Source organism: Petaurus breviceps, unplaced genomic scaffold (assembly GCF_028583685.1).
Source record: "Petaurus breviceps papuanus isolate PSGF00001 unplaced genomic scaffold, PetGlider_PUasm1.0 37, whole genome shotgun sequence".
Lineage (NCBI taxonomy): Eukaryota > Metazoa > Chordata > Mammalia > Diprotodontia > Petauridae > Petaurus > Petaurus breviceps.
In genome coordinates this window covers 91,207,546-91,221,047 of record NW_027186296.1, presented here as the reverse complement: position 1 = coordinate 91,221,047, position 13,502 = coordinate 91,207,546, and the positions used below count along the sequence as shown (strand labels likewise).

Below are 13,502 nucleotides of genomic sequence, written 5' to 3'. Positions count from 1 at the left end.
CAGATAAGGATAGATTCTGTCACATGAAAAAGCCCATAAACCTATTACAGTAGAGGGAAAGAAGGGAGGGAGATAGGCATTATTTGAACCTTACTGTCATCAGATTTGGCTCAAAGATGGAATAACATAATCAGTTAGATATAAAGGAAGTAGGAGGGGAAAGGGGAAAGAAAAGGGAGGGGGTAAATAGAAGGCAAAGAAGAACTAGTGAGGGTAAAGGGGAAGAAAAAGGAGGGGTCTGATAGAAGACAGACTGATAGAGGCAGTGATCAAAAGCAAAATTCTAGTCAAGAGGGAAAGAAAAAGAAAAGCATAAACAGGAGGGGAAATAGGATGAAGAGAAAGACAGAGATAGTAATCATAACTGTGAATTTGAATGTGATGAGCTCTCCCATAAAACAGAAACAGATAGCAGAGTGGATTAAGAACCATAATCCTACAATAAGGTGTTTACAAGAAACATATTTGAAGCAGAGGGATGCATACAGAGTAAAGGTAAAAGGTTGGAGCAGAATATATTATGCTTCAACTGAAAAAAAAAAAAGCAACGGTAGCAATCCTGATCTCAGACAAAGCAAAAGCATAAACAGATCTAATTGAAAGAGATAAAGAAGAAAACTAGCTAAAAGGCACCATAGGCAATGAATTAATATCATCACTAAACATATATACACCAAGTGGGATAGCATCCAAATTCATAGATGGAAAATTAATGGAGTTACAGGAAGAAATAGATAACAAAACTATACTAGTAAGAGACCTCAAGCTTTCCCTCTAAGAACTAGATAAATCTAACCACAAAATAAGGAAGAGAGAAGTTAAGGAGATGAATAGAATTTTAGAAAAGTTAGATACGGTTGAGTTCTAGAGAAAACTGAATGGGAATAAAAAGGAATATACCTTTTTCTACACCTATGCAGAAAAAACTGACCATTTATTAGGGCATAAAAATCTCACAACCCAATGGAGAAAAACAGAAATATTAAATGCATCCATTTCAGATGATGATATAATAAAAATTATATGTAATAAAGAGCCATGGAAAGACTGAGCAAAATTTAATTGGAAACTAAATAATCGGATTCTAAAAAATGAGTGAGACAAACAACACATCATAGAAACAGTAACTTTATTCAAGAGAGTGACAAAAGAACTGGGGCTATACTCAAATATAATACATATTATAATATATTATATATAATGTAAAATGGATGTCTAAGATTCTTATCAATATGAGTAGTTTATAAGAAAGACTGGAATAAAACTGAGAATGATATGAATTTAAAAAGTAAAACCATTTAAGCACAGTTTAAAAGAATAATTATTTGAGGTGCAAAAGGAAGAATTGATACAGAGGAATTAGATGGGAGACAAGGGTTGGTAGTTCTGGTAACTGATTTTCATCAGGAATGGGTTTAAGAGGGAACAACATATATATATATATATGCATATATAAATTAAGAAGAGTATTAGAGTCATATAAATTCAGAAGAAATAAAATGGTAGGGGTAAGGAGGGGGAGGGTAAGGGAATAGGTAAAATAGGGCTAAAGAAGGATTTATGTTTAGATTCATAGGAATGGGAGGATAGGGGAGGGATGCTTGGAGGGGGGTAGGCAAGCCATAGGATGGCAAAGTAGTGGATAAAAGTAAATTAGAGGAGGTAGGAGGAATAGGAAAAAAAGGATATAATCATACATAAAAAATAAAGACCAGGAATAGAATAGGTTTAGGAAAGTATATATCTATATATCTATAGCTATAGATCTATATCTATATAGATCTATATCTATAGCTATAGAGAAACATATTTAAACTTTATTGTAACCTTCTTGGGGGAAGTTGAGGGTAAGGAAAAAGAACAAAATTTAAAACTACACAGCAGAGAACCAAAGAAAACTCACAAGGAAGCAAAGATGGACAATTCTCAACACAATGAGTACCATTTATCATATAGGCTTCCTTGAAATAAAAACCTATTGTTACATATTTTGAATCCCCTCATGTTCTATGATGTACACAACATGCTTTTTTCTTTCTAACTTTGTATTTAAGTTTATGATGTTTCTGTTTCTTTTCTTTATTCTGTATTTGTGTTCTGGCATTTGAAATAAAATTTTGAAAAAGAAAAGTACTTAGCACAGTGCCTGGCACATAGCGAGCACTATATAAATGTTAGCTATCATCATCATTGCTATGGTTATTGCTATTATTAATCACTATTTTATCACTCATTATTATCATTTATAATAATTACCATAGCTATTTCATCACTATTATATATCATAGCATTATAACTATCACATCATTACTATATATTGATAATTATAACTATTTTATCATTTTTCATAATAATTAAACATAATTATTACATATCACAACAATAATTATCATTATTATGTGTAATAATAATCATTATGATTATAAAAAAGAACTCACTATTTAACCAAAACTGTGGGGTAGAAAATAGTGTGGCAGAAACTAGGCATAGGCCAATATCATATACCCCATACCAAGATAAGTTGAGAAGGGTACTTGATTTAGACATAAAAGCTGATACTATAAGCAAATTAGGAAAGCAAGGAATAGTATTAACTGTCAGATCTGTGGAGAAGGGAAGAATTTATAACAAAACAAGAGATAGAGAACATTATGAAATGCAGAATGGATAGTTTTGATTACATTAAATTTAAAAGTTGTACAAAAACAAAACCAATGCAACCAAGATTAGAAGGAAAACAGAAAGCTGGGAAATAATTTTTACAGCCAGTGTCTCTGACAAAGGTCTCTTTTCTAAAATATGTAGAGAACTGAGTAAAATTTATAAGAATACAAGTCATTCCCCAATTGATAAATGGTTAAAGGATATGAACAAGAAATTTCCAAAGGAAAAAAATTAAAGCTATCTATAATCACATGAAAAACACTCTAAATCAAGGGTGGCTATGTGGCAGGGGGAGGCTAGGTGGCACAGTGAATAGAGAACTGGTCCTGGAGTCAAGAGGACCTCAGTTCAATCCAGCCTCAGACACTTACTAGCTGTGTGACCTTGGGCAAGTCACTTCAACCCCAATTGCCTTGCTTTCCCTCCTCCACAAAGCAAAAAAAAAAAAAGAAAGGAAGGAAGAAAAATGCTCTAAATAACTATGGATTAGAGAAATGCAAATTAAAACAACTCTGAGGTACCACATCACACCTATCATATTGGCAAACATGACAAAACAGGAAAATGATAAATGTTGGAGAAGATGTGGGAAAATTGGAACACTAATGCATTGCTGGTGGAGTCATGAACTGGTCCAACCATTCTGGAGAGCAACTTGGAATTGTGCCCAAAGGGCTATTAAAAAGTACATACCCTTTAACCCAACAATACCACTCCTAGGTTTGTATCCCAAAAGATCATAAAAATGGGAAAATTACTCTCATGTACAAAAATATTTATAGTAGCTCTTTTTGTGGTGGCAAAGAATTGGAAATCAAGAGGATGTCCATCAAGTGGGAAATGGCTAAACAAGTTATGGTATATGAATGTAATGGGATACTATTGTGCTATAAGAAATGATGAGCAAGCAAACTTCAGAAAAACCTGGAAAGACTTATATGAACTGATGCTGAGTGAAATGAGCAGAACCAGGAGAACACTGTACACAATAACAGCCACACTGTGTGATGACTGACTTTCATAGACTTTGCTCTTCTCAACAATGCAACGGATCTAAGATAACTACAAAAGACTCACAAGGGAAAATGTTATCCAAATTAATAGAAAGAACTTTGGAGTTTTCATGCAGATGGAAGCATACTCCTTTCCTTGTTGCTTTTTGTTTCTTCTTTCTTTGGTTCCTCCCATTGATTCTAATTCTTTTTACATCATGACTAATTTGTAGAGCCTATATCAGATTGCACACCATCTTGTAGAGGAAGAAGGAGAGGGTGTAATGTCAAGCAAAGAAGTACTTAGCTCCTTTTTTCAGTTATTTATTTAACACCTTGTTTCAGTTCAAGTGTCTTTGAGCCTTGCCCTAATTATATCAAATTTTTGTTAAGAAACAGTACCTGTGAATCCTACAGTGGGAGGGATTTGCCAAACACAGGAACAGGAAGGATGTAAGAGGTGGGCAGAACAGGGAGGAGCTAATGACAGATAAAAAGCTGAGCACAGCTGGGACGGAACAGTTGAAAAGGGGAAAACTTGTGGTGTCCAGCACTCTGTTTGTTCTGTCTGTGTTGATTTGTGTTTGTGATACTTTGTACAAAAGCCCTGGGCCCTTACTGGAAGCCCTGAAAGAGGATTTTTTTGTTGTCTGTTTACAGAAGACCTGGAGAAGGGTTTCAGAGGTCCTGGGTTGAGTTCTCAGACCTTGTTTATGGGTCTGTGTTGATTTCACAGGCAGATAGTGAATTGATGATGATGTTGGCAATGGGTATGAATGTTGTTTTGGCTCTGTTAAGCTATGTCTTCCCAGAAACAGAAACCACAAAAGACTTGAGGTGTACTGGACACCATGAGTTTCAATATGGAAGAGGAACTGGACTAGCAACTGGACAAAGAGCTGGACAAGGAATGGAAAGCTACCTGCCTGCGAATACAGGTGGGTATATTCAAGCAAGAGCTGGACCCATGGAAGAGGAACCATTGGATCTGGGAACCAGTCTCAAGCCAAGATGAAAAGATCTCTCCTTGGGTATTTAGTGCTGACTGAGAAGATCATGATTTACTGTGGCCTAGTGGTGGGAGAACTTGGTACTTTGTATCTTGTACCCATTAAGGATGATTGAGTTAAGGATGATTAGAAACTAATCTCCAATCAAGAAGAAAAGAGACTTTTTGACTGAGAGATGAAGACAATGTGACTTAGGGGTGGGAAAACGTTGACCTTTGTACTTTGTGTCCTTAAAAAGGATTGCTCCTTAAGGACTATTGAATTACGGACTTAGTGAAAGATAACCTTTGTTTAGAACTATGTGGCCACTTTAGTGATATGTTGTTATGTTTTATCATTATGAATGCTGTACTTTGGTTTCTGTGAATGTTTTACCTTTATTGCTGAATAAAAAGTGTTCACTATACTATGTGACCAGAACCTTAAAGCTATTCACAGCAACAGACCTCTGAAGAGCTTGTGCTTGGCTTTACAGGTGGAGGAGGAGAAAATTTAAAACTCAAAATTTTACAGAAGTGAATGTGGAAAACTAAAATTAATTAATTATTAAAAAATACTAAAGCTGTGACTCAAAATTATTCCTCACTATATACTAGAAATGTAATGCCAGATTAAAGTCATGGTTTGATAAAGAATAGACTTCATTCAAAACCCTCTATCTCTATAATAACCCCATGTCAAATTACACTGAAAATCCATTTAAAAGTTATTGAAGTTAAGTACTTCATCCTTGGATTACTGCAATAGCCTACTGGTGGGTCTATCTGCCTCAAATTTCTCCCTATTCCAATCCTCAAACTCAGCCACTAGAGTGATTTTTCTAAAATATAGGTAGGATCATGTCAGTCTTCTACTCAGTAAACTCCAGTGGCTTCCTGTTGCCTCTAGGATCAAATACAAAATGCTCTATTTGGCATTCAAAGGCCTTCATAACCTAGCCCCCTCCTACCTCTTCAGTATTCTTATACTTTATACCTTGACATGTTCCCTCAGATCCAGTGAAACTGGTTTCCTGGCTATTCCACAAACAAAACATTCCATCCCTCAGCTCTAGGCATTTTCTCTGGCTCTCCCCAAAGCCTGGAATGCTCTCTCTCCTCTGCTCTGACTACAGACCTCCCTGGCTTCCTTTAAGTCCCAGTTAAAATCCTTCTTTCTACGGGAAGACTTCCTCAACCCATCTTAAATCCAATGTCTTCATTCTGCTAATCATATCCCTTTACTCTATTAATTACTTACTATCTACCTTGTATATAGCTTGCTTTGTATATATTTTTTGCATGTTTCCACCAGATTATAACCTCCTTTAGGAGAGGGACTGTCTTTTGCCTCTTTCTGTATCATCAGCATTTAGCATAGTGTTTGGCATATAGTAGGTGGTTAATAATGGTTTATTGATTGATCTAGTGCAACTCCTTAGCTTTGCAGATAAGGAATTGAGGCCCAGTGAAGTTGTGACTTGCCCAAGTGCAGAAGGTTGTAAATGGGAGAGCCAGGATAAGAAATCCTTCAATTCCAAATCCAGTACTTTTTCTACTGTACCACATTGCTGCCTTACCTACCTAGAAATAATAACTTAAATTGATGTGATTACAAATTGTTCATCATGAACTCTAAGCTATAACTATATAGCTGTTTTGCTCTTTTCCAGCTGGCCTTTCTACCCTTTTTTTTTCTTTTGAAGTTTTTTTTTTTTGAGGTTATCCCTTGTCTGGATTCTTAAAGAAGCCTATTCAATGAATGGGCATTATCACACTCAGAGTGAGAACCTGAAAAGGCTTAGTCTAAAAGGGTCAGGGTATCCCACTGCATCCTGGGCCATCTCCAGTCATCCTGATTAATACCTGGCCACCTGCAAATCATGTCATCATCTCCCTGATGTCATGGTCCTCTTTGAGAATGAAGGACAAACACAACAACAGGTTGTAAATGGGAGAACCAGAATAAGAAATCCTCCAATTCCAAATCCAGCATTCTTTCTACTGTACCACATTGCCTCCTTACCTACCTAGAATTAATATCTCAAGTTAAACTGATGTGATTGCAAATTGTTTGTCATCAATTCTGAGCTATAAATATACAGCTGTTCTGCTCTTCTCCAGCTTGCCTTTCTACCCTTTTTCCAAATAACTTAATCCAGAAAAAAAAATCACATAGGTGTCTTGTTGAAAAAAATCTGAATATACCACTAACTTTTACTTATTTAAAGCTCTATAAAAGTTTCCTCTACCCTTAACTAGCATTTTCTTACTGAATAAAAATATCAATTTAATTTCTATTTCTTCTTAAGCAAAATACATACAAATTTTATATTACAAACTACTGCTTCAAAGAAGATAGACTAAAACTTAAGAAATATTTTACTGTCTTTTTGAAAAACATTTTCCCAAAGTTTACTGCAATTTTAAATACACTTTTAAAGGAAACTTAAAATAGATTCATCTTTTAATTGAAAATATTTTTAAAAAATATCCATTACCAGGGGCGGCCAGGTAGCACAATGAGTAAGAGCACCAGCCCCAGCATCGGGATAACCTGGGATCGAATCCGGGCTCAAACACTTAGCACCCACCCAGAAATACCTGGCCGTGTAATCTTAAGCAAGTTACTTAACCCCAATTGCTTAGGGGTGACCAAGTGGCACAGTGAGTAAGAGCACCGGCCCCAGAGTCGGGATGACCTGGGATCAAATCCAGGCTCAGATACTTAGCACCACACCCAGAAATAACTGGCTGTGTAACCTTGAGGAAGTTACTTAACTCCAATTGCTTTAAAAATATTTTTTTTAAGTATCCATTACCACTAACTAGACAGAAAATAAATTTCTTTACTTGTATCTTTTTTTTTCCTTCCCAGTGACTGAGGAAACTAAAAAATGACCAAGAAAAATCTGTAACCTATTTTTCAATAATCATCCAAACTGTATGTTCAAAAATATCAAATGTTATATTTGAGAATTTCATGGGACTAACTCAGAGATGTGTGTTTCTATCATGCTTTAGGCTAGTTGTTTAGCAATTTCCAAGAAGACTAACTGCAATAATACTTTTTGACAAAGAAGCAGATATTATGGTTGATTTCTAAATATAAGAAATAAATTCATGAAAAATAGTATTCAACATTTAAATCAACCTTTTGCTAGATTGTTAATCTCATATGTAAATGTGTTGTCCTTTTACAGCCATATTGAACCAACAGCCTACACTTTGTACAGAAACTGGTGCCATAAATCATCACACTTAAGCAATTTTAAAAACTCAAAAATTGGGGTGGCTAGGTGATGCAGTGAATATAGCGCCAGCCCTGGAGTCAGAAGGACCTGAGTTCAAAAGTGGCCTCTTACACTTAACACGTTACTAGCCATCTGACCTTGGGCAAGTCACTTAACCCTGACTGCCTTGCTTCCCCACCTCCAAAAAGCAAAAACAAACAAACTCAAAAGTTACATTCATCATAATGAATTTGCTAATAAAATATAATTTCAACATATTCAATGCTGCATTACCCCAAAATGAACATTTATATCATCCTCATTTTACCTCCACAATAAATTAACTAGAATACCTCATTTCCTGAGTATTCTAGATAAGCATTTTATGAAGATTTTCTTAGACTAACTAGAAGAGTCAAGCAACATGAAAAGAATTTTTTAAGTGGAGCTGTTTTTAATTGGTTCCATATTTATTCTTCATTTTTAGTGGTATTGTAATGCTGATGCTCTAGAAAAAAAGATATTTGGAGGAGATTTTGAAAGCCTAATTTTACATTTAATTGCCAAAATATTTCAAAAAGAAGATAAAATTCAATACTTCAGGCTTAAAATGTTTTAAAATCTACATGTTTAAATGTTTATCAGCTGAAATCTCTATATATACATATATATGTATCAGATTTTCAAATTATCTTCACATTTCTCATTATGAATTCCTATTCATATAAATAAATAACTCTTTAAAGATTAAAACTTTTGGCTACATTTTTAAATGAGTAAAACATAATATCTATATGCTTTCAATTCAGGTAATCTAAGTTGTATAAGAAGTTGTATAAAAAGAAAAAAACTTCTAATTATATGACATATGTAATTTTTTATTTATTTCCACCAAAACAACAAATCTTTTAGAATCAAACATCAAGTGTTTAACTTCTTCATATAAACAATAATTCAAGAGTTCCCCTAAGTACTGCTTAAATACATTTTAGCTCACAAACTATTCTATTTATAACATAGGAAGCAATTCTTTTTAACACTGATCTCTAGTAGATAATACTTCAGTATTTGACTAACATTCATTTTTAGAATACAGAATTTAAAAAGAATATAGAAACAACAGAGAAAAATTCAGTGAGAAAAAAACTTTATGCAAAAAATTATCTTTCATGATTCTTTACTTAGGACTTTTTACTCCTTCCAAATCATCCAGTAATTTTGTAGAACTTCATTTTAATTATACAAGTCATCTCTCCTTTTAATGATCTCCACATTTCTTTCTCTTATGTCATTATAGTCCTTTATCACTTAAATTTATCTTTGAGGAAGTAAGTGCAAACTATAATCAGGTATAATTCTATTAAAGTAAACTTCAGGGATGACTTGTGTCTTTAAATATATATTTATTTATTAATCCTATAGGGTTTTCTGTCACACAATTTATATTTAGAATAGTTAAACATCTGTTTATATTTCCTAATTCCCTATAATAATTCCCCACACATGCCACCAGCAGAAACACAACAATATCACACACACACACACACACACACACACACACACACACACACACACCATGATGTACAGGCAGTACTCACAATAGACATAGTATGCTAGGGGGTCCTCTAAATTTTATTTCCTCATTGCTCTTTTTATACTTGGCCTTAACACTATGTTTGGAAACTGGTTTCTCATTTATTACCTTCCACTGAAATAATTTCAAAAATCATAAATATATATATGCATAAGTATATGTATGTATACAATTTTATCGCAGATTTCTGATTATTTTAGGAAACATTATTGAAATTATCTACTTTTCACACCTCCCAAACATATACATACCTATATCATATGCCAGGAAATCAGCAGAAAAGCATTTTGCACCATTACTCAAGGAAGTATCATTATGGGTGTTTCCTCCAAAAATGAGCATAGCTCCATTGATTAGGACAGCTGAATGAAGATATCTGGCAAACCCACTTTCTTTCAAAATAGTCCTATAGAACAGAATTTTGAAAATAATTACAAAAAAGTCAAAGGCCTATTAGACAGTTAAGTAATAATTGTATATAGTTTTTAATTGGATTTCAAAATTCAGCAATCTATTTTCACCTTTCCCTATAATTCATAGTGATGGCCCTGGCCAAAGTAATGTCATTTTACTTCATTTTCTTCAGTGAATTATGAATCTGTGAATCATGTAATAGAATGTTTGGAGTTTTAAGCAGAGAAAGTATCCTATAACAATCATAAAATTATCTGTACAACACCTCATATCTCTTACTTTTCCATTCACAAATGAAATGTCAAGAAATTTAAGTGGATATTTACACAAGCAATAGCTTCAGCTTTAAATGTGAAAGATATCAATGTTAGCAAATAGAGTATGTTAGTTTGTTTCAATGTACTACCTATGACACTTTCTTTGAAAATCATCAAACAGCTACTTAGGAAAAATATTTTAACATGGTATGTTCAAATAGGTACATTATTATCTATGCTTATTAAAAATAAACAGGAATTAAAATTCTGAAATATATAAATATATAATCAAAATATTTCTATTTTGTTAAAAGGATACATTAATTCAAAATAACAAATATTTTCAGCCTCCATTATGTGCAAGGTACTGTGGCACAGAATAGTCACAAAGTTATAAATTAGAAATTGATCATTGACTTTTTAAAATTCCCAGTGAAAAATAAATTAACAGAAGGGAAGGATAATAATCTTTGGCTTTGTCCTTGAAGAACCCAATTAAATAATGGACCTGTTCTGCCAGATGATCTCAAAGATCCCTTGCAGTTCTAAAAATCATGTTATTATAACTCATTGGTGAGGAAAGAGGAGGCAAAGGAGTGTTCTGTAATAAAGTTTTATATTCCTACAGACAACTTCTATCCTGAATATTATAGTACCACTTAAAAGAATTCAGATCATGAAACTATGATAGCGAAAAATTTTAAAGCATACCCTTCAGAGAATTTCAAGTTGTAAAATTTTGGACACAAAATTTCATAATTTCAGTCATGATTTAATATCTCTAAATCTCTTCTCACAAAATGATCATATTTTTCTCTTCAAATGGGAAAACAGTAAAATGTCTAGATTTGACAGAGCAGGAAATTGTTATCCCCAACAATATGGGACAAGGAAATAAATCATTATGTATTCTAATGAAGGATTTGAACCAATGGAAATTTAAAATTTAAGAAAAGTGACATGAAACATAAAGATATTTACCAAAAATTCACTAAATATCTATTAATTAATAAATATTTCTAAAGATATAGTAGATTTTTATCTGGTTAGAGGAAAAAAGTATATAACTTATGAATATAGTCAACTGCTGACTCACTAGACTTTTACTAATAGCTTAAATCCTAAGTTATATTAAAATATTCTGCCCATTAGGAAGAAAAATCATAAATTCCTATTTTAAAATGTTTTAAAATACACTAAAACAAGATGTAGACAAAAGACATCATTACAAAAAACTTGAACACTTATAGAAATAAAAAGAATGAAGTTCCATAATTTCTTCTTTAATTTCATTGTTATTATATTCTTCATATCTCCCCCACATCTTTTAGAAAACTGAGAATATCTGAGTACATTGGTTTTATATTTATGTAAACTAAAATATGATTTTTAAAATATTAAAAATTAAATTATTATTGCTATCAGACACTGACCAGAATGCTTGAATGTTTTTCATAACATGATAATAACAATCACAAGCTGGACAAAGATTTTAAATATATTTTAATTAAATGAAATTTAAAAAAAAAATCTTATCACAACAGGCACACCACAGTAATGATTACTAGTTTAAGACATGAAAAATTCTTTCTGAAATGCAATAAATTATAAAATAAAAGATAGAATAGTTTGGATTGTAACAAAATATCTAGTGCTTTAAAAATTAATTTATCAAATATAATATAAGGTACATAGTCTTATAGGATAAGAGAAAAAATGTATAGATATTATTCCAAGATGATGACATTTAAATATGTAAAATGTATAACAATATAAATAAGAATAAAGAAATAAAATATAGGAACATTCATTCTAAGGATGCTTAAATTGACAGCCTAACTAGGCTCCATAAGATGCATACACTATATAGAAAACTACTGGAAAATAAACCTTCTGTACCTGAAAATGTATTCATCACTTAACAGGTACACTGGATATGTAAAATTTTCCATATACCTCACATCATTTTCTTCATATGTACCCCTACGAAACCAACCCCCAAAATAAAAATCCTAAGAATTAAAGTTGTTCATAAAATCTGTCATTTTAGCTAACCGTATAAAAATCCAAAACCTAATATAAAGTCAATATATAAACAGATGCTTATAGACATGACAGTTGTGTACTCCTTTTCAGTATTTAGCAATCACACCAGTCCTTTTGCATAGAATTCAGATAATGACTGAATGTACAGCATTGATCAAAATGTTTTGCAACAAATAACACATCCATAGGACTATCTTTTGTTTGTTTGTATCTTACTGTTCCATAGTACTATCTTTTCCCAAAATACCAAATCCTTTGCAAGTATTCTTTCATTTCATTTGCAATGGCAGCTAGGTACAATAATGGACAAAATGCCTGACCTGGAGTCAAGAACATGCGAGTTCAAATCCAGCCTTATACACCTAATAAATATATGACTTAATATCTATAACTAGGTAAGTCTTTAACCTCTGTTTGCCTCAGTTTGTTCATCTGTAAAATGAAAAATATAATAGTACCTACCTCCAATGAGATAATAATTGCAAAGTATTTAGCATAGTATCTGTGCATAACATGCACTATATAAATGCTAGTTGTTGTTTTTATTAAACTATATAGAATGTATAACATTGTATGATGATCAACTGTGAATGACTTAGCTATCTGGACCAGTAAAATGATCCAAGACAATTCTGAAGGACTTATGATGAAAGTGATATATACCTCCAGAGAAAGAACTGATGGAATCTGAGTGCAGATTAAAGCATATTTTTCCACTTGTTTTTCTTGGGGGTTTTTTGTCCATCATGGTAAATGTGGAAATATGTTTTTGTGTGATTTCACATGTATAACTAATATCACATTTCTTGCCTTCTCAATGAAGGGCAGAGAGGTGGGAGGGAGGAAGAGAATTTTCAATTCAAAAAATGTTTAAATGAGTGCTAAAAAATAAATTTTTAAAACTATGTATATATATATGATATAGATTTACATTATTTAAATTCTTTTTAAATGTCTCCAAATACTTCCAAGTTAAAATACAGATTATTGTAATTTACTTTAAAGAAACTTTAGTCACCTGATTTATCAAAGTATGTAGTTCCAGCAATACTTACCTTTAAAAAACTGTATTTTTAGGAACAAAATTTTAGAGATATTTTGAGTACAGAATTCATATACCTCAGAAAACCAAGAAACTATTTTAGCTAAAGCACTAGGTGAAATTCACATCTCTTCCACATTGCTATGAAATCTTCAAAAATAGCATTATTTTTTAATTTTTATATTTCATTTTTAACATAAGATACTGGTAAAGATAGCTAGTTTTTACTGACTACTATACTATGATCCTGGTGGTTCCAAATTTTTAAAAAA

The 13,502-nt window shown here is 32.5% G+C and overlaps 1 protein-coding gene across 2 annotated transcripts in view; it reads right to left on the bottom strand.

Annotated features, from left to right (window-relative positions):
• ATRNL1 (attractin like 1) overlaps window positions 1–13,502 on the bottom strand; it is a 1,293,617-nt gene that overhangs the window by 1,104,244 nt on the left and 175,871 nt on the right. For both annotated transcript variants that reach the window (XM_069099032.1, XM_069099033.1), the window contains exon 10: window positions 9,723–9,877. In XM_069099032.1, the coding sequence (XP_068955133.1) occupies window positions 9,723–9,877 (155 nt within the window). The remainder of the gene's footprint in view (window positions 1–9,722; window positions 9,878–13,502) is intronic.